Source organism: Apus apus, chromosome 8, assembly GCF_020740795.1.
Source record: "Apus apus isolate bApuApu2 chromosome 8, bApuApu2.pri.cur, whole genome shotgun sequence".
Lineage (NCBI taxonomy): Eukaryota > Metazoa > Chordata > Aves > Apodiformes > Apodidae > Apus > Apus apus.
In genome coordinates this window covers 8,632,059-8,659,108 of record NC_067289.1, presented here as the reverse complement: position 1 = coordinate 8,659,108, position 27,050 = coordinate 8,632,059, and the positions used below count along the sequence as shown (strand labels likewise).

The 27,050-nt window shown below is 43.3% G+C and overlaps 1 protein-coding gene across 2 annotated transcripts; it reads right to left on the bottom strand.

The window, feature by feature from the left end:
• Positions 1–2,282: 2,282 nt before the first annotated feature.
• MOGAT1 (monoacylglycerol O-acyltransferase 1) lies at positions 2,283–26,395 on the bottom strand. Of its 2 annotated transcripts, XM_051626380.1 has the most exons (7): positions 26,146–26,395; positions 15,955–16,133; positions 15,343–15,544; positions 12,502–12,676; positions 8,812–9,011; positions 8,467–8,602; positions 5,787–5,932 (listed from the first exon to the last, which is right to left on the bottom strand). In XM_051626380.1, exons 1-7 carry the CDS (start codon positions 26,237–26,239, stop codon positions 5,878–5,880), a joined length of 1,041 nt encoding a protein of 346 aa, XP_051482340.1. In that variant the 5' UTR covers positions 26,240–26,395; the 3' UTR covers positions 5,787–5,877. The 2 variants fall into 2 exon arrangements, with proteins under 2 accessions (XP_051482341.1, XP_051482340.1); XM_051626381.1 differs by lacking the exon at positions 8,467–8,602 and having other exon boundaries at positions 2,283–5,932.
• Positions 26,396–27,050: the final 655 nt, after the last annotated feature.

The window sequence follows — 27,050 nt, the reverse complement described above, 5'->3', positions numbered from 1 at the left end:
CAGACACCCCACTTCTCCCAGTTGTCCCCAAGGACAGCAGGGATCCAAACAAAGAAGGTGGTTACCTCTGTCTTTGCAGGAAGGGGAGGCAGGCAAACATAGTAGTCAGTCACTAGTCAAGCTATTCCATGCAGCACTGGAACAGAAAGTTGCAAACAAGTAAGGCAAAAACATGCTGCAGAGGCCACGTGGCAAGTACAGGACAGCAGAGTGGGGAGAGAGGCTCAGAAGGATGAACATACCAAAAAATAAATCCTGCTATAACATAAACAACATTTCAATTTGAGAAAATTAAACATTTTTTTTCACAAGGTGTTTTTTTTTTTCTTTTTGCTGAAGAGCAAAAACGATGATGTATTTCAAACAGCTTCCAGAGCAGCAACAATTGTGTCAACTTTGCTTTGCTTTTCTTCCTCCTCGCAGCCTCAGAAATAAAAATGTCAAGCTACAAAGTCATAGAGAGAGAGAAATTTCTCAGGAAAAGCACTGAACTGGAAGACAGAAGGTGGAGGAAGATCAGCCCGGGCCCTGCCCCGGGGCCAGAGCCGCCCGCGGGGCGGTGGCGCCACCTGCCGGCAGGACCGGGCGCTGCAGCGCCGCTGCCTGCGCCCTCCGCGGCCGGGAACGCGGCCGGGAACGCGGCCGGTGCCAAGTCCGCATCGACCCCGCCGAGGCACCCCGGGAACCGGCGGCGGTGAGGGGCAGCTCGTTCCTCTGCTGTCACAGAATCGTCATGGCTGGAAAGGAACTCTAAGGTCACCGAGTCCAGCCGTCAACACACACACACAACACACACACAACACAAAACCAGTCACAACACCAAAAAAAAACCCAAAACCCAACACACACAAACTTCAGCATGTCCTGAAGTACCAAATCTATACGGCTTTTGAACACCTGCGGGGACGGTGACTGCCCCACCTCCCTGGGCAGCTGCTCCAGTGCCCAACTGCTCTTGCAGGATAGAAATTCTTCCCGACACCCAACCTAAACCTCTCCTGCTGCAACTTCAGGCCGTTCCCTTTGATGCTATGGTTAGTTACGAGGGCTTCCTGCCTTTCCTGAAACTGCTTAAAAAGCTCAGCCACTGTGACTTACCCCAAACCCCTACTTTTAACCAGTAAGTGCCTCAGCACTTTAGCAAAACCCACGCACCCTGTTTACCAGCCCAAGGCACGGGCAGGGTGAGGAGCACGACTCCAGCCTGAAGCCACCCTGCAGCCCAGCCTGCCCCATCTTCTGCAAGACCTGCAGTGTGCAGATACCTTCAGAGTCAACTACTTGGGCCTGGAGGTAACATCACTTACCTATCACAAGCAGTTGTGATCAGGGTTGGCCTTGCTGCAGCACTTCAAGAAGCATGAAGGTTCAGTTGCTCTCCATTCCTCGTTCCTCTCAGTTTCTTGTTTCACCAGTATAACTTGCTTCTTTTTAGCATTTCAGCAAAATCAAGATGTGATGCTGATCCACTGATAAAGCATGACACACCTCCCATTTATACACAAGCAGGTATAATGAGACCACTTCAAAGCAATCCAAGGCCATGTGATTTTTTACCCACTTTTCCCCTTTTACTGAGATACAAAGTGGGATCATTCCATGAAGAAAGTATTAAACTGGTAATAAAACACAATTAGCCTTTCCCTGGCTTGGGAATTCATACCTGTCAGTGCAGCTGTTAGTATAAACATTGTCATACATTAAAAAAAAAAATAATAATCCTAAAATACATCAGTGTTTTTAGGTGGCTGGTTTTCCTCTTCCCATCAGATAAATGCAACATTTTTTATTCCAAGCAGTTATTTAGTTCCCCAGTTCCTAGAGTTAAGCAGAGCATCTGCTGGGTTTCTTCTTCTTTCTAGGGTACAGATACTAAGACTTCTCCTTAAACTGCAGTTGAATTCAATTCAAAAGCTATTATTTCACCAGTTTCTCAGAAGAGTAATCTACTCCCCGGAGCTCCAGCTTACCTGCTGCATCCCCTTGGCACTGTGCTCCTGGCTGTGAGCTGCTCCAGCACAGCCCTGCCATGGATCACTTCTTCCTTGGACCCTTTGGGACTGCCAGCAGGAACCTGGCTTCAGGAGAGCCCTCAGGAGACTGCAGCAAGCAATCCATCCATTGTTCCTGGCCCCCTGATTTGTCAGCATGCTTACGACCACAGCCTGATAGCTGGTCTAGTAGGACCTCCTGAGTTCAGTCAGGCTCCAAAGCTCAGAGGGATGGAGCCATTACCCAACAGCAGTGATGCATATTTGAATTCCAGTCAAAAGAAGCACACGTTGGTTCAAACCTTTATTATCTCACACTTCTTTGCCACAGCTATCATTGAAACAACTGACACTCATAATTTCACTAGTACCATACAATGTTACAAAGTGTACAATGTTTTGTAATTCACAAAGTAAAAATTATTGAGGACCCGTGGGTAAAGACTGTCTGTAAACAGAATTTGGCAGTGAGATGTTGGCCCACAAGGGCACAGGCACTGGCAGCCTGAGCAGACTGGAGTGGCAGGGTTTGCATGGCACAGAGAGAGCACCTATCTTGTTGATGGAGGACTAGCTTCCCTGGGATCATCCAGGTCACTGAAAGGCACCTGGAGAAACACACCAGGAAGCAGGTCCCAGTACGTGTGGACAGCCCACCAGAGATCTGAGTCCTACCTGACTCTTCTAACCACAGCTGGAGGAGAGGGTGTCACCACTCCTACTGGTTGCTTGCTCTTGGCATTGTCAAGCATAAACTGCAATTGCAGACTACATTGATACTAACTAGCAAACACTGAGGAGTCTCCTTGTGGCTGCAGCAATAGTAGGATTGGTGCCTGCACTAGCCACAACTGGTTGTGGCTACTGGTCTACAGCTTCCAAGGCTCTGGCCTTTAGGTTCAGTATTGCAGGCTGTTTTACACTAACACAGAGGTAAATATTTTAGATTATATTGTGCCTATCAGGTTTAGAGACTGATAATCTGCTTCAAAATAGTCCTAGACACACTAGACAATTTGGTAATAAACGGTAGTTTGGAAGGACCATCTTAAGCAATACACAAAAGTTATTGAGCAACAATCTATACTGAAGCAGCTTTGGGATTTTTTTTCCTCCATCTTCCTGTTCTACAAAGCAATGCACAGTTCAGTAGTCAAGAGTAGCACAATCCCTACCTGTACTGCCTGTGCCAGTTACAGATGGTAATAAGAGCCCACAAATAATTTTCTCATGGAACTCAGAGACAGGTTATCCTCTGAACCAGGTATTGCCCCAAAATCAGTACATATGTCTGTATATTCCCTAGAAGTTTTGGCTAATTTCATCAGCAAGAATCTATTGTTACTTCCCATTTGCAGCCTAATGTTTTTATATTTGCATCCTGAGCTCCTATATCATTAAGGTAATACATAGACAGCAGGCTGAAAATGACAGGAAACACCTCATTAAAGCAGATGATCTAGGAGAGAACAGTCTGACAACAGGCTCCAAATTCTTCTTTCATGAACAATCAGCACTGCTCATCAGGGCAGGTGACAAAATAACAAATCCAAAGGAAGTTTAACACAGCTGGCTAAGCAAAAATGACTACTCTGGGCTCAAAACTTACTGCAGTCCTCTTCCCAGCTATCAAACTTGCTGTGTTTGTCCTCCCTAGATGCATGCCCTTCCAAGACCTGAAACAATCCTCATCTTAAGTTCGTGTGCACAGTCACAGTGCTTCCTCTTCTCAAGCCCTGCTCCTAAAACCTCTTTCTACTGAATGATAAGCCATCACTCTATGTTTTGTATGCTTACATAGTCCTTCAGAGATCTTAACTGAGAGAAAGATGGACAGAGAGTGAGGAAGTAAGATGTCTACACCACAGTGATCATCAAGCAGCAAAAATGTGGGAAGGGAAGGCAAACAGGCGGTGCTAAGAAAGCTCAAGTGGAGTAGAGGTGAATTGTGGGCACACTGAGAGCAATCTGTCAGGGAGGAGGGGCTGACTTCTTCAGGCATTACAGATTCCAGCCCTGGCTCCCAGAAAGACACCTGCCATCCAGGAGAAAGCAAGAGCAGGATTCAATGCTCAGTGCTGGTCACCTCTGAATGACAGAAAGAGCTAGAAGGAACAGCCCTCCTAAGGAAACCAACCTGTTGCTGGAGGTTTTTTGGAGCACATCAGATCAATGTACATCCACTCTGTCAGGCAAATATTTACTCAGCTTTGGGGCTTTAGTTCATTAGGAGTTCAGTCCTCAGATGTCAAGATATCTCCACCCTTTTCTTGAAAGACCTTCATCTTGTCAAGATCTTTTCTTTCCAGAGCTTTAACTTTTTACCAAAACCCCAACTGCATTTCTTCTGAGGAGGCTGCAGTGCAGCAAGCACACAATGTGCTCAGTGCCTTTGTGGAAACAGAACCACTGTTCCAGGGCACACCAGTGCTGAATGGGCCTAGCTGCAGTTTCCTCAGGCTGCCCAACAAGCCTGTGCAGCTCCTGTCAGAGCACCTAACTTAGGTAACATCTAGGCACCAAACTTCTTAGGGCAAACCAAACACTTTTCAATAAAACCTGATCTGCAAAGTGCATGTGCAGATACAAAGCATTTGCAAACACAAGATTTTACCTTTAAAAAAATGCAGTAAGATACTATCATTCTCTTCACACACACCATAATCTCACAGACTCAGGTATTTTAACTGAAAAAAAGGATACACCTTCTCTCAAATTTAGGCACTTGGTTTGAATGCAAAGCATCCTCTTAACCTGCTGCACCCTGCCCAGAGCTGAGCTGACACTGCCCTGGCGAGTACAGCTGTGTCACACTGCAGCAGTTTCCCACATCCTTCCCCACATCTATCAGCAGAGAAGAAAAAGGCATAGATCGAGTGCATTTCCCTTGGTGAAGTCTCACAACTAGACTGAACAAACTGGGCTCCCCTTCCTTCTGTTCAAGTGCCTGGCATATGATAACTTTTAATTTGCACAAGATGTAAAGTTCACCTGATTCCCCCACTAGCTTCCTCTCTACGCTTCTGTCCCCGTGCCTGCCATCTCCTCTGAAGCTGGAACTACCAAACAAAGCTGCTTCATCTTCCAAACTGACAATGCAAAACACAGCTTGTCCCAAAAAAGTCACATCATTCAGTGCTTCCTACCACCCAGCAAACAAGCACACAGAAAACCCACCGTGCAGTTCTTCCTCCAAGTGGGGTCTGCTCTGCTCTGTCACTTGGACAAACCACTTTTGCTGACATCCTATTCAGGGCAGAAAGCTCCTATTTATTCTTTAATTCACATGTAAATGGCTTATAGTAGGTGAAAACATATGCCTTCATTTCTATTGAAGGGCAGCAGTAGGTTTTACTATTCTGGTATTTTGATAAATGTGATGTCATGTTTGATACGTGCCAGTAAGTCTCTCGACTTCTAATCACAAACTTCTCGGGTTTTCACTTTTCCTGCTTGTGATCTCATGCTGGGGCAATTTCCTCTGCTGAAGCTATGGTTAGGTGCCCTGGTGGTAAGAACATCTGTGTTGAGTCTCTCACTAGCATTTCTGGTACAGATGAACCTAAAAGGACAATTCAAAACAGCACTGGCTTTGAGGCTCACACTTCAAGGAATTTTCTTTTTCCCCTCCAAGAGTAAGAAAAATCAATAAATCATCTAATCATCCCTTCTTAGAATTATTCCTCACACAAGGATAATAAAAGATTGAAAAATACAGATTGGAAGAAAGAAGTCTTTCAGCACTCAGTTTTTTCCATCCAGTTTGGAGCTGCAAATGGTAATTTTCTACTCAAAGATGAGAGATTTATGTTCAGGGATCCCATAATTTCTTTTGTGGTCTTCAAATAATTGTCTTAGCTTCTGTAGATACAATGCATGCAGCTCTTCAATCTCTTCCGTGGTGGGGTTCAAGTTCTGTTTTACAGGGATGGGGCTTCCCACTGTAAAGCAAACACAACAGCAGCATTAGCTTTGTTGATATGTTTTTGAGTAGAACTGCTCTCCTTCCTGTAAGAGCTCCACCACAGCTCCCAGCAAGGTAGCAGACTCAAAGCACAGTTCCCTTGCCCTGGGGCCTGGTCCTGCTTTTCATAAGCTTGAGTCTTGGGTCTGCTTCTCCCTTTCCCTCAAGTTCACATAAAATGTATTTAAGCCCCCCATCATTACAGTTTGGAAGCAAAAGAGCAAATGAGGAGAGGGTTAAGCTCTAACTTGACGGAGCAGTTTACACTTCACCATACAATCCCATGGTGTCTATGCCATCTTGCCATTGGGGTAGTTCTCCACAAGTTAAAAACAGCATTTTCAAAATGTACCTTCTCAGTCTTCTGATCTGAATACTAAAGGTATCCAATGGGAGCGACATGCCTAAGATGACAGCAGTGCCCTCAGCCACACAGCCACAGGAAGAGGACTGAAGGTAATACAGATTTATTCCGATTTATTCAAAATGGGTGTCACCACCAGTGCCAGAAATGTTGGTGGCTACCTCAGCCTAGGGGAGTGGTAGAACACAAAACCCCAAACCCTGCAGGGTGTCTCTGAACTTCCCATTGCACACAAATATGATTCTTACTGAAGTGTTCCCCAGGCACCGTGCAAGTCTGCTACCTGCTCTGTTGGAGTCAGAGCAAGAGGGACCATGGGAGGTAATTCCACAAGAAGTCCAGAGGGCAGCCTCCTCCTCCATAAAAACCTATGGCTAAAAAGCCTGCAGTATGCTAAGAGAAGCTTCCCATGTTCCCAGTCTTCATGGCGTTGTTTGACCACTACAGATTTTGACAGCTGTTCTTGCACTGTCACTGAGGCACTGAGGACTTCCTAGACCCAACCGAGGTTACAGAGGGAGTCTGTAGAAAAGAACCCCCAGGAGCTTTTACAAAGGCACCTTAAAATCCCTTTCAACAGATGTTGCCACTTCAAATTGCGTGGTGTTGACTACAGGGAAGGGAAAGAGGCTGAAGCTGCATTTTTCTGCTGCAGCTTCCGCTGCCAACAGCTCTCAGGTCTTACCCAGTGCTGAAATTCAGACTTGACATGACTGGGGGTGGGAACCCAGCCCTGGATTAAGAAATACCTTGTGTGGGGGGTGAAATCAATATACATCCAGTACAGGATTTCCAGAAGCATAATTTGAAACAGCAAACAAGCTCCAAGCCCTTCTGAAGCAGTCTCTTCCTTTAAGAGTGGAGATTTTTTGTGGGATTGGAAACTACACTCATCTCTAATTTTCTGTGCAACCTTAAGCAACCTGCTTAATTTGTTACTTTAGAGTTGATCCAATTTCTGAAAAGCAGCAATAATTTTCAGGAAAAACAAAAGTACCTCACTCATCGAGCCCAAAATATGCAGATTTTGTGGACTTTGGTTTTGCTGAATTGTATCTCCTTGCTTTAAGATCCATGGCTTCTGAGCCAGGAGGAAACTGGCCAATATCAGGCCACGCTGTCAACAGGCTAACTGGCTTGGGTGGGGCTCAGTGTGACTCTGCAGCTTCCAGGAGCTGAGCTGACACTTTCAACCCCCTGTTGAGCCATAGTGAGGGGCACCCCCCCCCAAGAATGCAGGGATGTGGTGATAGTTTTCAAACATGAGAAAACAGAGACTCTAAAGGTAAGGGATTTCTTGAGGTCATCCAACAAACTCTGTTGCAAGACTCTGACCTTGCTGATTTGAAGTACTCCTGTGTTTTAGCCATGGACCACCTCTGCCCTTGCAGTAAATACTACAGTGATAAAGATTTGTCTCCAAGTGAAAGACATTTTAACCTTCAGAACAGATTAGATGTCACCAGCCCAAGGAAAAACTGCATAAAATACATTGCTCTCATTCCAATGGTTTGAAAACTTATTTGCTTTAAAATAAGTGACATTTTTAGCCTGCCTGTGCACAATGTGGGCTTTAAAATTAATTATTTTCTAAAACATTTAATTATATGCACTGGTAAGATACAGAGCTGCACGAAATGTAACATAAAAAGAACTACATTTTGGTCTTAAACATTTCTATTTGACTCATGCTAAAATCAAATCATCCCATTAAAGGGGGGCCCTTCTTAAATGTCACTTGTGGAATACCAGAAAAGTTCAATTTACTTTTCTGTAAAAACCGTCTTCATTAGTTCACTCAGCTCAGAACCTAAAAATTATTTAGCCAAAATATATAGACAGCCAGCTATTCCCTTTTCTTAATGCCCACAACTTATTTAAAGGTGTGGCTGTCAATAGCACTTATTAAAGCCATTAAAAAAACTCAAGACATTCAGTTCTACACTCCAGTGACAGCCAAAGGCTGCTGTAAGGTGCCCTCTCCCTTCCCTCCTCCATCTCCCCCCTGTCCCAGTGAGCACCAGGTCAGGACTGCCCCAGCTCCTTCCAGCAGCCTTGCTCTGCAGCACTGCTGTGGTGCTCGTGCATCAGCTGAAACACCCAACTCCTGCTTCTCTGCAGGGATAAGAAATGAAAGTGCTGGGTACCTTACAAACTGCAGCACCCTGAACCTGCAGCCACAGCTGCAGAGCCGTGGCAGCCCTCTGGTACACACTGGACAAGCCCCTGGGCTTCTGTGAGGGTTGCTGAGGATAGAAGCCTCAGCTTCTGTGAAGATTTGGCCTAGGACAGGAAGGGGAAAGGGAGAAAAGAATTCCCTCTATTAAAAAAGAAAAGAAAAGAAAATTCACACAAAATCTCACATTTGCTTTAGATGCACAGTAACCAATTGTTTCTGTTGGAACAGATTTATACATTTCCACAGATCTTAGTAGCACACTTACGCATTTCAAACATTTGTGAAAGCACTAAAAAAAGCACAGGGAACTTACCAACAGTATGAATAGGTTGCCTGTAAGGTATTAAGCCAAAACTGTATTGAAAAACTCCTCTAGCATGAAACAGTGGTAAAGCAAAGCCCATTATCTTTTGCAGCTTCTCCTGTATGTTTCTGAGCCATGAACCTTTGGGGTTTGCAACTTGCTTGAATAGTTCATTTTCCCCAAAGGAAAACACGGGGACCAGATGAGCCCTGTAAAACAATGAACACACTGAGAATGCCACATCAGCCTGCACTTGCACTGTGGTTCACATCAGCAGCGTGGAAATGGTTTCACAATAACCAGCACAGAAAGATTTGGCAGCTCTAAACCTCATCAGCAACAGGCATTCAATTCTTCTGATACGCAGCTGCTTCGGGTTTAAACAAAAAAAAAAGTGAATGGCATGTAACTAGCAAGTAGCTTTTGGGTAACATTTGGCTGATTGCTACCCATCACAACTTTTAATGACTGCTCATAATAATAAAAATGAGTAATTGTATATATCATAATTATAGTGGTGGATAAGATCATAATCATACTGGCAAGTCCACCCTTGTTCCACTGCATTTTCTTCTTTGGCAAGCAAAGGAGCCTCATTGCTAACCTTACAATGCTCCCAGCTGGATGGTGTCAAACCCAGATCTTGGCTTTCCTCTGCCCTTTGACCAGACTAATGCACACACTTGATTTCAGCACAAGAACCATGATAAAATACAGACCTCCTTACAGACACGACTGCAATGCCAGATTCCTCTCTTGTCCAATTCCCAGTGAAATCCTGCTTCCTCCAGACTTATTAAAAAACATTGGCCTTAATCCATTATTACCAGAGCTCAAACGCTATCCACAGAAATTACACTAACTTGCTCTGGCTCCTGCACAGCCTAATAAATTCTCATTTAGTTCATGAATTGGCTTGGGAGGAAAGGCACGAACTAGCTCCTGCACAGACTACTTAGGCAGATGGAATCACTGCAGTTGTCTCTCACAAGCAAAAAACCCCACTATATTTAAAACCTTGACTGTAGTATGATATTTGATTAATGCTTAGTTTCATTAAATAGAATTCTATACAGTTTAAAGAAAAAAGAGCAGGGTAATCCCAAGCAGTCTCTGAAGGATACAGACGTGGTTTATTTGCTTTACCCAGGTCCTAGCTTCTCTATCTTAGCTCCACCCAGCCCACATTACCTTTGAGAAAAACCTTACTGTAAAATAGCAGCATTGCTATAATATTGCTGGGATTCATTCCTGCAGAGTTCTGAATGCCTGAGGAAGATGCACTGAGGACAGGGCTGGCTGGAAAGTACTGTGGACAATCAAAACCCACCTGTTTGGAAAAACACAACTGCTTCTGCAGCTTTTCAAGTCTGAAGACTCCCCAGAGGGGGTCATCACTCACACTTGCTACTCTGAGTGGTGTCTGCCCAAAGTTTCTTTCTCAAATAGCTTGTACATCACCAACCACCTGTAAAGGAAATATTGGAAAGCCTGGCACACACTGTGGCTGTTGCAAAGACTTCACCTTTTACTACAACACTAAGACAAACAGGAACATCTTGTGGTGCAAGAGTACCCTGAGACTGGGGGATTTGTTTTAATCTGGCACAGGCTTTTGCAAGATGCTCTGTAGGAGGTTGAGATAGAGAAATAAGTAACTTAGGATTGTGAAACTAAAGGTAAGTTAACTGATTCATCATGTGTTTCATGTCTTCAGCATTTCTTCACTTTTTTATCAGATGTCTGTACTACCTTGGACCAAAGTGTCTTTTCCAGAAGTGCAGAGGACTTTCGCTGACATATTCAGGCTACATTTGACAAGCTCCTAGCTGAGGAACCACAGCTTCTTTGTGCTGGCAGTACAGGAGCCAGGACCAGAGAGGCCAGGTGCCTGCATTGCCCCTTCCTCTCCTGGCATTTGATGGTGCAGAACAAAAGCACCAGAAACGTACGCAGGCACTGATGGCAGGTGGTTCTTTTTGTTCACCTCTTGCGAGCCCCCCTTGCCCTCTCATTTCCATGTGAGTTGGAAGCTTGCTTCACATTTTGTTAGTTGTTAGAAAAAAAATATGTTAAAAGCAGAAACAACTACTGGATGTAGAGCCTTGGACAAGAGCTCAGGTTTGCTGACAGTGCTGCACGAGCTGTAATGGCTCTGGTCAGACTGCCCTCCAGCCCTGCCACAGCAGTGAAGTCACGATTCCTGTGCTTCATGCAGATGCTCAGACCCAGAATGACTCCTAACCTGGTTAAGGTGACCACGTGTGAGGTGTAGATTTGAAGTCACTCAGGCAGAGACAAGTATTATTACCCTGTCACCTCTAGACAATAAATCTTACTCTTAAAGAGGACTATAATTTGAAACAAAGAACATCAGAAGGAAAGAAAGGGCCTTTCCTCTGTTTCGTAAGTGTCTTGATGATGTGTAGGGGATGTTTTTGAAATCAAGGCCATGAGAAGCACAGGTGTATCTAGTTTCTCAATCCCAATCAGTTTAATTGAAAGATAAACACTGTTTGAGAGATCCTGTGTGATCTCATGGATCAGACATTTATAGAAACACTCAAAAAACCCAAAACACCAAGACATTCTTCTAAACTTCCTGGTTAAAAAATAAAAGCTATCGATAGTGTTTAGGATCCCACTGGAGTAAAGACTAATGTAGGCACTACAGTCCAAACTTAAATACGTAAGTGTTGTTTCTGGCAACAAATTAGACTAAATGGTTACTTTCTATTAGAGAACAGGTCCTCTATGAGACTCCTAGTGATATGTATAAGAAATGTTCTTGGAATTCTGACACAGAATAGTTTATAGAAAAAACAGACTTTAGCATCCTGTGTGAAAACAGAGAGCTCTTCTTCTCAGAGACCACCTTTTTTCCAATTAATAGCTTAAAAATAGTTTACAGATTTCTCAGGACTAGTAGTTTTTTCTCCTTACTTCACATGTCAATATATAATCCTGGGAGCTGTTCAGAAAGCTTAGAAGGAACAAGACACTGGTTCAAGTATTTCTAGTATACAAGACACCAGGACCAATTCAGCACAAACACAACAGTTTATACTGTGAACATTGCTCAAAATATATTAATATCATCTCTGTTTAATTACACTGATGGCTGTTTGATAGAAAAAAAATAGCTAATTTTTCTTGATATTTTCACCAAAAAATTCCCAGAAACTTACTTTTGCAAATAACAATCTTCAAAAGTAAATCTTTGGAATAAAGGTGAAAGCACATCTTCCTAGACCACAATTTTCAGTGATTTAGTAAAACAGTTCCTGGCTTTCTACTATTTTGTTTGCTTAAAATGATAAGAAAATTCTGTAACTTCAATTTACAGAACATAAACCAGAATGCCTGGTCCACTCAGCAATAACAGCCAAGGTTTACTAACATTGTTTCATAATTCTTTCTTTTTGCTAGTGCAAAACCCAACTGAAACAAAACACCCAGGTATGCTAATAACACCCACTGCTTATAAGTTATGAAAGTCAAGGGGAGTTTTCAACACTCCCAGATTGGATCTAGGTGGACAGACTGGCTCCTATGCCAGACATATGCACGTTCTTAGACAAGTAACTCTTCCAATTTCTAATTACATTAATTTACTGTATATAATGTTAAGAATATATATTTAAGAATCAATCTGTATTCAAAGCATGCTTACTACAGCAGCCCAGATGGGAAACCTACCCGTGTTTCAAGGCCATTTTAATAAAGCCCTTCCTCTTGAGGATGTTCAAAGTTAAACTTCCAGGATGTGCATTCAGAGATTCTTCTGCTCCTCCGATCACAATGACAGATGCATGGCCACCTCCTTCATTATTCAGCACGTATGAGACACTCTCCTTGGATGCAGAAACCATTCCTTCAGGAGAAAACATTTTAAGAGTGACTGCTGGATCTTCAGGTACAAGTACATCAAAGTTTAAGAAATATTGTTTCAAAACTATTACAGCACAGGACAAAATTTAGAGATTTGGGTTCAACCCCCTCATTCTGCAATAGATTTGGTCTTAGGTAAGTCCTTTGATTTCACTCTGATGAGATAAATGCCATTTGCCTATCACAGGGGTTTTGGAATCTTCAGGGAAGAGTGTGCAGTTCTGCCAACTTCCACTCAGAGAGATTCTGTGCCTGAGAAGAGTTAAATGGCAGCAGGTACCATTGAGAGGCAGCAGCTAAAGCCATACAGCAGGTGCGTATAACACAGGTAGAGAAGGTTTAACAGAATGAATACAGGACTTGTGAACTCACACACAGATCTACAGTGCCAAGCTGATCCCCTAGGCTCTTTTCAAAGCTATAAAGCAGCAGCTCCAGCTAAGGCAGTGGCACGACAACGTCAGAAGAAGCAGAAAAGGTTCACTGGTACCATTCCCAATGACTGCATCAGCTCATTTGCTGGTAACCAGAATCAATAGATTTAGGCTAAAAAATCTAAAAAAATAGCAGAATATATGAAGCTTTCCTGGTACTCCTAATACTTCTAATCAAAGGCACATTGTTGTACAAGCCCTTACTATTGACTTAGACCTTGCTCTGAACATGGCACTTTTGGAAAAGCCCCTTTCTACAGGATATACACCTGACCCCTCCAGAGTGTCTTTGCGCCCTAAGTTTTACTGCAAAAGCTCATAGTGGTACCAATTACTCAAAAGCCACATTAATTACCTTGTGTTGAATTAATACAGCCTCAATTACAATCTAGAGATCAAGTCTAGTTTGTGGTGCTGTTTTTATTGGGGGGATGCAGTTTGGTTTTGGTTGTGCTTTGTTTTGGGTCTTTTTGTTTGTTTTTGTTGTTGTTGTTGTGGGTTTATTTGTTGGTTGCTGTTGCTTTTCCTTTACAGGCTTATTATCAAAGCATGCTCTTTTGGATGCCAAGCAAATACTTCATCTGCTGCTACCTAAATTTTTCCTCATTAGGGACATTACAACACGGATTATAAAAATCTCACGAGACAGGCAAGATAATAATGATCTAGTTTTGAGAGCTGGCCACCAAGAGAAATAGCTTGCTCCTGGAACAAGTTCAGACCTCACGGAAAAGCTCCTTCTATTCACCATATATGTCTTCACAGTCACCATTACTCTGAAAAATGCAGCTGACCTGAGCCTCACAAACACTCAAATGCTGCTCACTCACCCACCAGCATGCACTTTCTCTGGCAGAGAAGACAAGAGCCACTGTCTTTCCCCAGGACACATATCCCGGTGCTGAAGCAGAGAAGCCGGCCTGGCAGAGCAGCAGGGCAGTGCTGCAGCTGCTCCTCCCTGTGATGGCAGCTGAGCCTGGCAGCTCCGACATCAGCAGCAAAGACTGAGATGACACTGTGTGCTAGGAAAGTGGCTTTCAGCACACAGAAGATTTTGCAAGTGTTGAATGATCTGACTGATAAACTGTTATATTAAAGGTCCCTTCTTGTTTATCAGCTACAAGCCTGTGAAAAACAAGCTACAGTGCTGACTATTCTTCAGTGTACTTTTAACTCATTTCTTATCTAGAGGAAAATATTTGCTCCTATGGTGTAAAGCTGACTTCCAGGCTAAGCAATGTTTAAAACCATCATCTTCCACCACTGTCAATTCCTTAACTTTGCAAGGCTGAAAAAATCCCCTCAAAAATAACATTTGCATGGAAGGGCATCCTCTGGCATGTTGAATTATACATGGATATGCAGTTCTGTTATCAATCTAAACAACATCCTAGGCATGTTTCTATGAATGGAGCAGCTGAATAGCTTATCCGAAATCACAGCATCTGTGCTGCCACCAGGAATAAAAGCTGGATCTCTCTCTCCCAAACCTGGTCTCATGCACTAGACTGTACTTACTCAAATGCTCTAGTTTACTGAATTTAAGTAAAATAACTCCTGTATTAAACCACTGTGGGGGAATACTAATCCTGACTTCATTATACATTATAAAATAAAGTTTCCCAAACTCTATTGTTTGTTATTTTTATCTTTTATTACTGCAGTACCAGTCATGAATATCACCTCTTTATGACAAATGCTGCTCAGAACAGAGTAAAAAAGTTCCTGTCTTTGGAGTTTACATCTCCATTAAAATGACACAAGTTTGCAATACGGGACCTCAGTCAGAAGTAGGTAATTAATGTCCAACTAGATAGATGTTTGTAATGAGTAGGACTTCAAACCTTTCAGGTAAGATATTATCCTTAATTTACTTTATAAGTGTCTGTACGATGACTAAATAATGTTATAAATTACTATGCCACTCTCTCTGGTAAGTAACTGTTACTTAGTGATGCTGTCTCATAGTTCAAGGGAAAAACAGCAATTTTTTTTTTTTTTTCCAGAAAGAAAAAAAGCTCAGTGATATCATTTAACAAAACTATTAATAAAACATTTCAAATTGTTTTGCAACAACAGTTCATTCTAAGACAGAGGTTTAACTTAACACAAATGCTGATCCTTCCAAACTGTAATTACTGAACTTACTTATTTATAGGCCTAGGAATAGATGCTACATTTGAAGCAGAAGCTGTAATACAGAGCTTTTACCTACCTGCACTCATTACGTATTCTCTGAAGAAGGGACAGCCGAACCAGATGGGCATGATATGAAGATAAGGAGTAAGCCCAGGAAATAAATTTTTGAAATTTGGACCAGTGCAGAAGTTTCCAAAGGCTCCAGCTACCAGGACGCCATGAGGGTGAAAGCCAAGTAAGTAGTTGTGATTTGGACTCAGTTCTGAAGTTTTTATAAGCTGAAAAATAGAGACAGCGGAGGACATTAGAATACTTATCTCAGAAGAATTCTCATAAACAAGTATGGAGATTGCCCATTGGCATGACATAGAACTGATGACAATTATTTCCTTCTGAGCACTTTAAACTACTGCCCCATTTTACAGCCTAACAAAGTTTAAATAGGTATGTCTCAAGATACCACTGTCTAGCATTGTCTTGCATCCCAACACTCCAAACAGAAAATCAGCCCCTGCCCCTTTTTGTCACCAGATCTGACTTCCTGTGTTTTAAAAAGAAGTTAAGCTCACCCTGGACTGAGTATTAGAATTTTACCAAAGATGAGTCTTACATGTTTGTCCAGGCTATATGGCTATTCAAGCTGTCTGTGTTCCACTGTTGACAGTACTGTGAGAAACCTTTTACTCACGTGAATGGGAAAGTATTCCCTAAAGTGCTTCCAAACCGTCCAGCTTCTGACCCACTGGGAGCGTCTGCCCCCTGTGCAGGGCGTTTCCCAGTCAAGGTACAGCCACAGCAGGTACAGTACAGCAAGGAACCAGAAGTTGCCCAGGATCAGGATCACAAAGAATCCACAGCAAAACTCTGCTACAAGAGACAAAAAAGAAAACCACAGCAAGCATTAATCACATCTGTTCCCTCTGAAGATCCTGAATTCCCAGCCCTGGTATTTTTGTTAGGGATGCTACTTAAAATGTATTCAAATTAAAGTTTGCTTGTTCCCCATTGTGTGAATATTGTTATACCAAGGGTGAAACACCTGCACTGGTGTATCACCTCAGTCTATATTTCTTACTTTACTGCACAGTTGGATGAATAAGCCTAAGATGATGCTGGTTTACTTTAATAAAACAAAAGCATAAGCTGAGAATCAACACACTTCTCTTCTCCCCATGGTGAGGGTGGACAGTAATGTTTGGTAGACAGCATCTGTTTTACCAAGGCAGAAAAAGAGGAGACATAAAGATGTAATGCTCCTGTGAGTGAGAAGAGAGGAGAGGAGCTAGCAAAGGAAAGAGGGAAAGGGGGCCACAGCGAAGTCTCTTTTCTAATGGGAGCAGCGTCAGGCAGTAATTTTTCCTTCCTGTTTCCTAAATCTCTACCTAAAAACCAGGGATGGTAGCTCTAACTCCCCATGAAGTATGCTTTTTGGTTGGCCAAGGAGATGCACTAGACAAGACAGACCAAAACATTAAGAGCTTCCGTTTCAGCCTCTAAACATGTCACAGTATGCAGGAGTTCACTATTGCCATGGGAACACAACTCCAGTTTTAAGACCTGATACTTTCAGACCCAGGTTAATAAGAATTTTAACATCCTACCACAATAATGATACATAGAAAGTGGATTATACACAATTCAAAAAGCCAGAAAATGTTTGACTAAACAAAATGTGTTACTTTGGGGCTCATGCCTGAAATAATTATTCAGGGAAGCTCCGTATGGAAACACAACCTTCGAAGGGCTTGCAGAATTTTCCACTCTTGCAGCTATGGATGGAGCCAGCTGAAGCACAGTACAGCAGAACCTGCTGCTCTCCACCCTGCAACACACCCTGCAGCAGCCTGCCTGCTCTGATGTCTTCTGAACAAAGCACATCGGGTTCATGGATCAGATTAAATCAGCAGATGCGAGTGCCAGGTTTGCAAGGGAGCCCGGGCTGTACATGATGTGTTTATACAATGGCAAGGAACTCCTCACTGGAAGTCTTAACAGGCAGAGTTGTATGAAACAGTTGATCTGTGATATTTCATAAAGCAGAAGTAGTATTTTGTATGTCCCACAACTGTCTGGCTTTCATGAGGGCAATACCCTGTTATATCCTAAAAGGAGTTACACCAGTGAAACATATTGAGCTAAACACATAAGTGAGCAGAATACAAAATAATAATAATAATAATAATAATAATAATAATAATAATAATAATAATAATAATAATAATAATAATATAAAATAACAGAAGTACATCAGGCAATAATTTAGCTAACACAATGTAAATATTACCAGAGCTGAAAACTTTGAAGTAAGCAGATGGACCAACAGTAAAAATCACTCATCCTAATTAAAATCAGCTTCTTTCAAGAGAGAGATCACTCGGGTGTTGAAAACTCACAGCAGATTTCCTATACCAAGCAGGTTTCAAGCTGCTGAAGTTCAGAGCTTAACAGCCTACGGGCATTCTTGTGTTTCCTCTAACCTGAATACTTACTTTTTCTGAACTTCTGCCAGCTTGCCCTTGTGCCTGGTTTGACTGTGCCTTCAGAGTAGAAATGGATTTATTGTCATGTGATAATTGAAAACTACTGCAGAAGCCAGAAGCAGACAGAGCAAGCAAAGCTGCTGCTGAGACTGAGTAGGAAAGAAAGGGATAAGCATTCCCACTGCTGGCAGGGAATGGGCAGAAAAACAGGTAATTGTGCTTGCTCTGAGGATGGGAGGAAGGAACCACCATAAACAAAACCAGAAGCAGGATCAAATCTACTCTTTTGAAGGATACTCCATTCTTCAGTACCATTGATACAGAAACTGGTCTTGCACAGAAAAGCACCTCAGGAAGAGCTCTACACAGCTAGAGTGAGGCCCACAGGCCTTCACTCTCAATGTGAAAAACTCCTCAGAACTGCAACAAACTCTAGGGACCAGCATTAAGGCAGGTGAAAGATGACACTCAATTCCACTGCTCCACAGGAAGAACTTGCTGGGAATCCCACACCAGCAACACTTCAAAATAGTGCACAGAAATATTTAAGGAAAAATCATTATCTGTTATCCAAAGACATACTGAAACCAAAGAAATTTCTAGGAATGCTAATCTCAACAGAATGCCAAGGTTCATAGTCTAAGTTTGAATGAGGAGGAGGTTTTTTTAATTGCCACAAATCAAATAATTTCAAGTTGTAGTGCAAAACTTGGTGCATATTTGTATTTCTTACCCTTCCTTTCAGAAAGACACTTGGCTTAGTGCAGAACCCCATGACTTTTTACTATCAGTTTCCTGGCCAAAGAGCTGAAAGGTGCTTTGGATCAAAGCATCCTTGCTGTGAGAGCTAATTAAATCAGGAGTGAGAAGTGTCAGATAGCAGTATTTAATATTATATCAACATACACAAGATCAACAAGCTGACTGCTTTGCTTTAGCCAGCACGTGTTGCTGCGCACATGGAAGGGACAGGGAGATAAGATGCTGTCAGCACTTCCTAAGGGGAGCTCAGCACCTTGTAGGGCAAAGCCAATTTACTATTTTATTCCCAATGAGACATATGAAGCAAATACCCTTTTACCATACCTTCTTATTATTCCACTGCATTAACAGCCTGCAAGATGAGTTAAACACTGATGACTCAAAAAGCAGTGAGCCTATCAACACAAAACCATTGTTTTCTCCTTGAGAGAAGACAATTTAAAAAATGGCAACCACTTCACTGAAATTCATAAACAAATTCCAGGGAAAAGGTGAGTAACTTGGAATTTATCAGTTCACTGTATCACTGCCTCCTTGGATGTCATTCCAGTATACATTGTAAGCATATTTTTTTGCTTGAACTTGAATGAAAGCTTTTAAAATATCTCTATGATATATCGGAACAATGAGAGGAAAAGGAAATAAAATGATTGCCATGGGACTGTGAACATCTGGTTTGCCAGCCAACACTGGCCAATCCCTTCTCCTCCATTTCCCCATTTGCAACATACAGATACTCATCTGTTGCAAGAAATGGATGAAAAATACTACATATAATGTTAGCCAGCAGCACTGACAGCCATTCTGCCCAATGATGTTTAAACACCAGATGCTTCACTCATCAAACAGGCCCTAAGTTTGCAGCTCTGAGCACTAAATTCATAAAATAGTTAAATACCACAGAGATAGGAAGTAGGAAACCAGCACATTGGGTGAGGAAATACAGGTGATCCTGGCAATTGGAAGCTCCAAATGCATTTGCAGTTACTAAGGAGTCAAAAATTTTTGAGTAATATCTGTTGTGAGGGCTGCCAGATCCAGGATTGCTCAGAGTTCCTGCCGTTTCCCACATGCCCTTAGCAAAGCTTTCTCTAAACACATTGTGCTCCTATGTCTCAAATGAGCTGGATATCTTCAGAATTCAGTGCTTTGAACCTCATCCTGCAAAGAACATGATAATCAGGACATCTTTATCCCACTGGTGTGCAAGTGAATACACAGGTAGAGATGCAATTTTAATACTGTACTTCTCTGTGTTTTATGAGTACACGTGCAGACCAATACACAAAGCAAGATGAAGAGCTCATTTCTTACATCTAGAGCCATGGTGGGGGGTGGAAGAAAGATGGCATATTCTTCTACAACCACATCGATGTATCTACAACAAAACAGTCCTTTCATCACCTTTAGTCTTCAGAGCAGCAATGCCTCCGAGCTGGGTGCCTGAGGAACAGAACATTGGAGGGAACACACACTGAGAATTGCATAGTGATGTTTTCATCCCTAATGAACAATTGCTCCTCTCAATTGTCCCCTAAGGTACCACTGATAAGTTGATTTTGGCATTAAAAAAAATAAAATTTCCCTGCTTAGTGAATTCTTTAAATTGGGGAAATGAAAAAAAGAATATTAAAAAAATCAGCCTTGATTTCTGGAAATATTGTAGATACTTTCTAATTTATTTATAAATAGTAAAGAAAGGGATAGAAATTTACAGGAAATAACATATAATAAAGGACTCCAAGAGTCCCACCAAAGGAAGATCTGAGACAACCCCAGAGGAGGCAACCTGCCAAGACAGCCTCATGCCTCTGCAGAGTACTGCCCCACACCTTTGACACAGAAAGTCTCTTTTTAAAAAACAGAGTCATGACATCAGTACTATCCTGTTTAGAGTCTACTAGTTTGTGCGGTTCTGTCAATACACAGATTTCCACAGCAGAAGCACAAAAACTTGCTGCTGCTTTGTACCCCTTGCAGATATGGACTTCCCAGCAAAGAACAAACTGGGCATTTATTTAAATTAACTGCACTAGAAAACTGCTGAAATTCACAGGAATTTGGTAGCCATCTCCAGGACTGAGGTGCTAAGGAGGTCAGCATTTGTTGAATATGTATCAGTCTCCTGAGATGGAGGTCCTTTCCTGGTTTACTGGTCACAACTGGGAGTCTCAGTCACAAGGACATTGGAGCATTCCTACCAAGGGAGCCGTATACAACACTACTACAATAACAAACACAAACCCTCAGATGCCAACATTTGAGGCAGGTTTAAAGGCTTGTTTACTCTGGAATTTTGTTCCAGTTCACAAGTAAGCAGACCTTCCATTAGCAAACACTGATAAACTAGAGATATGGAGCATGAGGCACTATTGACTAGACCACTAGATAGAGTGGTCTGGATTCTGTAAATCCCCGAGTTACTGATTACCAAATCCCGAGACAGCATGCCAAATTGAGCCTACATATTTCCTGCTTCTTTTATTTCCTGTTTCCTTTATTTCTCCTCAGGCATCGTCTATCAGCTACGTTCACACACAGGGTGCCAAGCCAAGGCCTCCAGCCTGATGCAGCAGGGCCATTTTTCTCTTCTCATTCGCGAGAGATACAGACAAATATACACAGACGCGGTGCTGTTCCCTCCCTAAGATGTAGGTAACAGAGGTAGCATTCCTACAACTAGTCAGTCAAGCAGCAGTAAGTACCCTGTTATTCTCTGTGATCACACATCAGTCCCTGCCCACAGGCCAACAATGAGCTCGGGCACAGATGAATACAGACTGACAAAAACAAGTAGCAATAACAGCCAGCTTGCTAAGAAAGGCTCAGAGACCTGAGATGAATTTTCTTGGGTACCAAAGAGTTTTATGAAGAGGACTGAGGAAGAACAAGACCATTTTAGTTAGCCAGCTACAGCTGATGAATTAAAAAACATGTTTGGGGAAAAGTTAATTTTTTGATTCAGCACAATATACTGATTCCTGCTTTCTCAACACTTATGTTACTTATTATTCCAGCAGCAATATCTTACTCTGTGGCAAATGTTTCATCATTTCTATTTGTTTGGGGAAGCCAGAATCACAACTCAAAACTGCCTCCAGACAAGTTCAATTAGCAAAGTGCTTCATCCTACATACACAGAAGTTTAATCACTAGACAACAGGATGCATTCTAATATATACTAATGCCTTTACAATATTATTTTGTGGCTTCATGCACATTAAATTATACCTTTTCTCAGGTACCGATTTTGTATTATTAAGTATTTTGCAAATAAACACAGGGGTGCAAGCACAACACCAGCCATAAGAAGACCAGCTTGCTACTGCTGGGTCTAGAAAGTGAGCCACCAAAAATGCAACATTCTCCCCTATCACCGTCTGGTCTCAAAACAAAATCCTCGTATCTTCATCATAGCATTAAACTCTCTCTCATTTCCATCTCTTATTGTCTGTCCCAAGAAACCACCACACCACCCAAGTTACCTAGTTCTGCATGTGATTTTGTACAAGCTCAAATTCTGCTGTACCTTTTCACATCAAATGCACAGAAGCTGGCAGAGAAGCAGCTCATCTTCCGGCTTTACTTTCTCCAAAATACCTTAATTTGATTTGTGTACATTAGAAAAGAAAAAGGCTAAAGCACTTGCAAAGCAGGACTTAAATCAAGCATAATTTGGTTTTCTTTGTTTGAATTGTTTGGCCTTTAGAGGAACCCTTTGATCTACCTCTTGCCAAGGAACTGATCACTTCCTGACACAAACAGAGCCTCACTCACAGGTGTGCAGAACTGAGGCACAGAGCTCAGCCCTGCAGCACACTTACTTACCAAGGGCAAATTGCTGCTCATTTACTGTGCAAGAAACAGAAAACCCACACTGGTTCCTAACAAGACATACTATTAACTGCAGCAAAATTAACTCAGTCACGTTCTTAAGAAAAGCAATTCCAAGTTTAAAAACAAAGCTCTCATGCTAAACACCTGGGACATCTAATGTTTCCATCAACAGCGAGAATTTCTTTTGTGTGTATGTACCATGAAACCTACAGTACAAAAATGGGAGTGATGTAACCTCTTTGCTCTTGCCCCCAGATGGTCCAGGAGCACTTACAGGCTTGGAGATTTCAATTCTCCAGGTGACTTTCTGCCTGGGTTGGGCTGGATAATGGCACAGAGAGATCACAAGCAGGTATCAGCACACAGCTTCACAGGCAGCACATAGTGGGTGCTGCACCAGCTTGGAACTGGGCCAGAGCTGCCCCGGGACTGACAGCCCCTGGCCAACACAACGAACCTCTAAGAACAGTAATTACAGGTAGAAAACTACATCTATAAAAATTGTCTCTTTCAGCTTTTTTTCCCGAAGTAGGTACTCTGAAACTCCAAAACTTCCTATATTTGCTGCTTCAGCAATAAAACACTGATGACCTGAAATTCTGCTTCAGCCTGAAGCTGTTTTGGATTTTTGCTTAATACGGCAAGAAACAGCATCATTTTAACATTTCCTGTTTTTCAGTTTTCATACTGTTAGTTCTTTACACTCCACTTCTTCTTTTAAAATAAGAGGCCCATTTAAAACAATTATTTTTCATGGAACTTTATCTAACCTATTTTAGCCTGCTGCACTTAGAGCACTTTAGATAGGGAACTCTATGGCAGTTTCAGCTGGCACACGGTGGGAAACTGCTAGATGGGCATTTCCCTCATGTAATTCAGAAGGTCTTAGATACAGACCACATTATTTCAGAACTTATTTTTGCTTCTGGTGTCATGCCCCTGGATAACAGAAGAACAAACTTGTCTTTTCTGTTTGAGGGCGAACTTTGGCAGCCTGCAGTACAGAGGAAGGCAGCACAGGAACTTAGCCCCGGAATTTTAAATAGGTTCTTTTTGTATATAATGAAATTCTGTGCACATCTGTACAGCTTGTTTGAGGCAGAGGCATGTTTATTCTGCCTACGCTCCACAGCAGAAGCAATGTATCTGTGGAGCAGTCCCAGCCCAAGCCAGCACACTGTGCAAAGAAGCAGAAGGTTCTTTGTGCTCCTGCAGCTATCTGTCCAGTGTTCGTCGACTGATTGACTCTTTCTACAAGTGGTGATGAGACTCAGTCTCCAACAACTATTGCATATATATTTCAAGCCAACTTGTGACTAGTCTTTAGTCACACAAGCAAGGGGGCATTTTCACTCATCAATTCCAAAGTTTCAGAAAACCACGCAGTATTACAACAAAGAAAGCCCGGAGAGCAAGGGGCAAAGACCAACACAATGTGCTTTTTACATTAAATTTAGCTACTCATAAGGGTCTCAGCTAGGAAGATAAAACCAATGCTCAATTTTCAGAGTCTTCTATCCAAGTCATGTTACAGATTCTAAGTTGTAAGGCTCACATTCCCCTTATGACTTTTTCCATGTGCCAAATCACATTTCCACATGCAACTTTCCCAATTTAAAGGGTTTATCATTACCCAATTCAGCTTTTGTCTTTCAGTGCACCAATCTTTAGTGTTATCTTACTTTGCCTTTTAATCTTATTGATCCATTTTATTAAGCTATGGCACCTCACCACACATCTTGATGAACAAGTTCAGCAACTAAGCCAGTACCCTACTTACCCACCACTCTAAACAATATCCCAGTATCCGTAATACGAACCATTAGTTATCACAGGGTGCTATCTGTTCACGCAGATCTTTCTACATCAGAGAGACTGACTCTACAGAAATCTTGCTTGGTATAAACTAGATCCAGCCCTTTGCCAACACCTAAAACAACACCTACCCTTCCAACCTATCCTGTGATGAATTCACTGTGTTTCACTTGTACTGGAGCATCCCCCATATGACTTGGAAGTATCACTTTGGAATTCTACAGCTTACAATGCTTCCATACTTTTTCTGCTCAGAAAACAAACAAAGAAAAAAAGGCTGAAAAATCCAGCCATAATGTCAATCCATAATGCCAGAAACCAAGCCAATTTTCACTTCTTTAAGTAATCTAGGATTCAGCCATCTGAATTTTTCTGGAGCTAAGTGAAACTTTTTGGCCAGATCACCACAACTGTCTTATGACTGAAAGGGTACGTGTAAAAAGTTACAAGGTCACCTTGGATAGCTCTAAGATAAACATCCCCATTAAAGTACAAGCAGATTCTTATGATTATTAGAATTAATTTATCTACCAAAATTGAGCACCCTTGCCAGTGTATTTTTTCATGATCATGTGAACTCGCTACATTCAATGTAACCAGCCATAAAACCACCTCCTTGTTGATTTCCCTTGACATTTATTCCTTTGGCAGCACCAGCTGCAGAAGACAGCTGCCTGCTTCTCCCACTCAACTGAAGCAAGAGCAGATTTTCTGCAGTGCAGTCACTTCCAGTGAATACAGAAGGATGTGATTTTTCTGCAGCAACATTGTTACCAACAAGGCTAGGATAAAAAATTGTTTCCTTCCACTGCCACTGAACTTGCACTGCATTATCATTAGACTGGAATAACGATATGCCAAGATCTAATTCGATAACAGAAAATTTAAAACACGAGTTATTTACCCTATAGCCACAAAAACGATCTTGGCCCAGCCACATATAATTTAGAAGTAACATAAAACAGCCTAAAGATAAATCTAAAGATAAATGCTAAAGATAAATCTGTGAAGGTGCTTCCTACCCTCCATGCGTCCCACAAATACCCACATCTTTTATCTGTGGGCTAACAGCCTAAAAACAATTGTCTGAAAGACATCAGGCCACCATCTGAATGACAGGATATTTGCAAGATATACAAGGAAGATATAGGCACATTCCTTTCCTCCTGGTAAGGCCTAAAGCACAGGCAACCTAAGCAAAGCATTCCAAGGTTTACAGTAACAGGTAGTCAGCTGCTTCATGCCTCAGAACAGTTTAATTCCACAAAGACTACTCAATAACCACTTGCCAATTTACACAATCCATGGATCTAGTCCCAGGGATTTAAGGCTCAATTCACCTTATCAAGTGACTCATGTTATCAAGTTAACTACCATGAGATTTGCTAGTGTGAATTGATGTTTAATGATAGGAGTCTTTTAAGCTATGACGAAAATTCACTATAGATGAATAACCAGTAGAAAAAGTTCAGCAAGTAAAACTGTTGGGAACACCTTCTTAAAGCAAGTGAGAACACTTTTCATAAGTTTATGAAAATGGTTACATTTAAGCCAGTTCACTGTTGATCCTTACTAGTTTTTGTCGCCTAGTTAAATGAGAATTGTATTGAACTGCAGTAATTAGATCGGTAATGAGAACAGCATCAGTCACGAGCCTTTCTGCTCACGGTCAGTAAGAAGCTGTTAGCTGTCAGAGACCTAGTGGGCATCACAACCAGAAGACACAGTCACCAGCTTTTCAAGATCATCCTTTCAAAAGAAAGAAACGGAGCCCCCAAAAAGAGAAAAAGCCGTCCAGAGCTTTCAGGGAAGAGGAGACCGAGGTCCAGAAACGCGATGCTCTTGGCCGCCCGGGGAGCTGGGGAAGCTCCCGCAGGAACCACGGGCTGACCCCGCCGGTGCCCACAGGTGACGCCAGTGAAGGACAAAGCCGATTCTTTCTCTTTTTCCCCTGGGGCAAGGGCAGGAAAGAGGAAGGCTGTTACCCAGCAGGAGGAAGGAGAAGATCCACTGCAGCACGGCGACTGTCTGGATCCTCCTCTGGAGGGGGACGTTGATGGGGGCAAACTCGACCTTCATGCTGCCGGCGGGAGAGCAGCGCGGGAAGGCAGGACCAGCGCGGGAAGGCAGGACCAGCCCCGGCTCCAGCCCCGGCTCCCGGCGCAGGGACGCGACCCGTCCCGCCACCCGCGCTGCCCGCGGCGGGGCCCGGGCGCAGCCCCAGCGGGCGGGGACGGGGAGGCGGCCCGAGCCCCTTCCCCCCGCTCGCCCCGCCCCGGCAGCCGGGCCCGAGCGGGCAGAGGCGCGTCTGGAGCCGCGCTGCAGCCCCGGGATCCTGGGACACGGCTCCGGGGCGCCGAGCGCCCGCCCCGCTTCAAATAAACCACAGGAGGCGGGAGGGGCGGGGACAAGCGCGGCTTTATTGTGCCCGCCGCTCGCGGCAGCCCCCGAGTCCCGCCGGTTTCCCTCCTCAGAGCGGCCAGCGCCGCGTCCGCCCCCTCCCCGGCACACTCCGCGTTAGGGCTCTTGGAGCCAACCCGCGTAACTTCTCGATCAGCCTCCGAGGCACCGGTCCCGCGGCACCCGGGCTCAACCCTCCGCTCCCGATTAGCCCTTCCCGGACACAACCTCCTCCCACCCCGCCACTCCGCCGGGGGGTCAGCGACAGGTACCGGCCAAAACAGCCCAGTACGCACGAAAAGACACACGCCAGACCTTGCCGTCCCGGCTGCAGCCGCCCCGCCGCCGGCCGGCACAGCCCCCGCGCCCCGCACCAGCCGCGCCCCGCACCGGCCCGGCGCACGGGCTGATGTCACCGCCGTAGCTGCCCGCCGCGCTGCCGGCGCTCGGCGCGCTGACCGCCCCCCTCCTGGGCGCGAGAGCCAGGCCA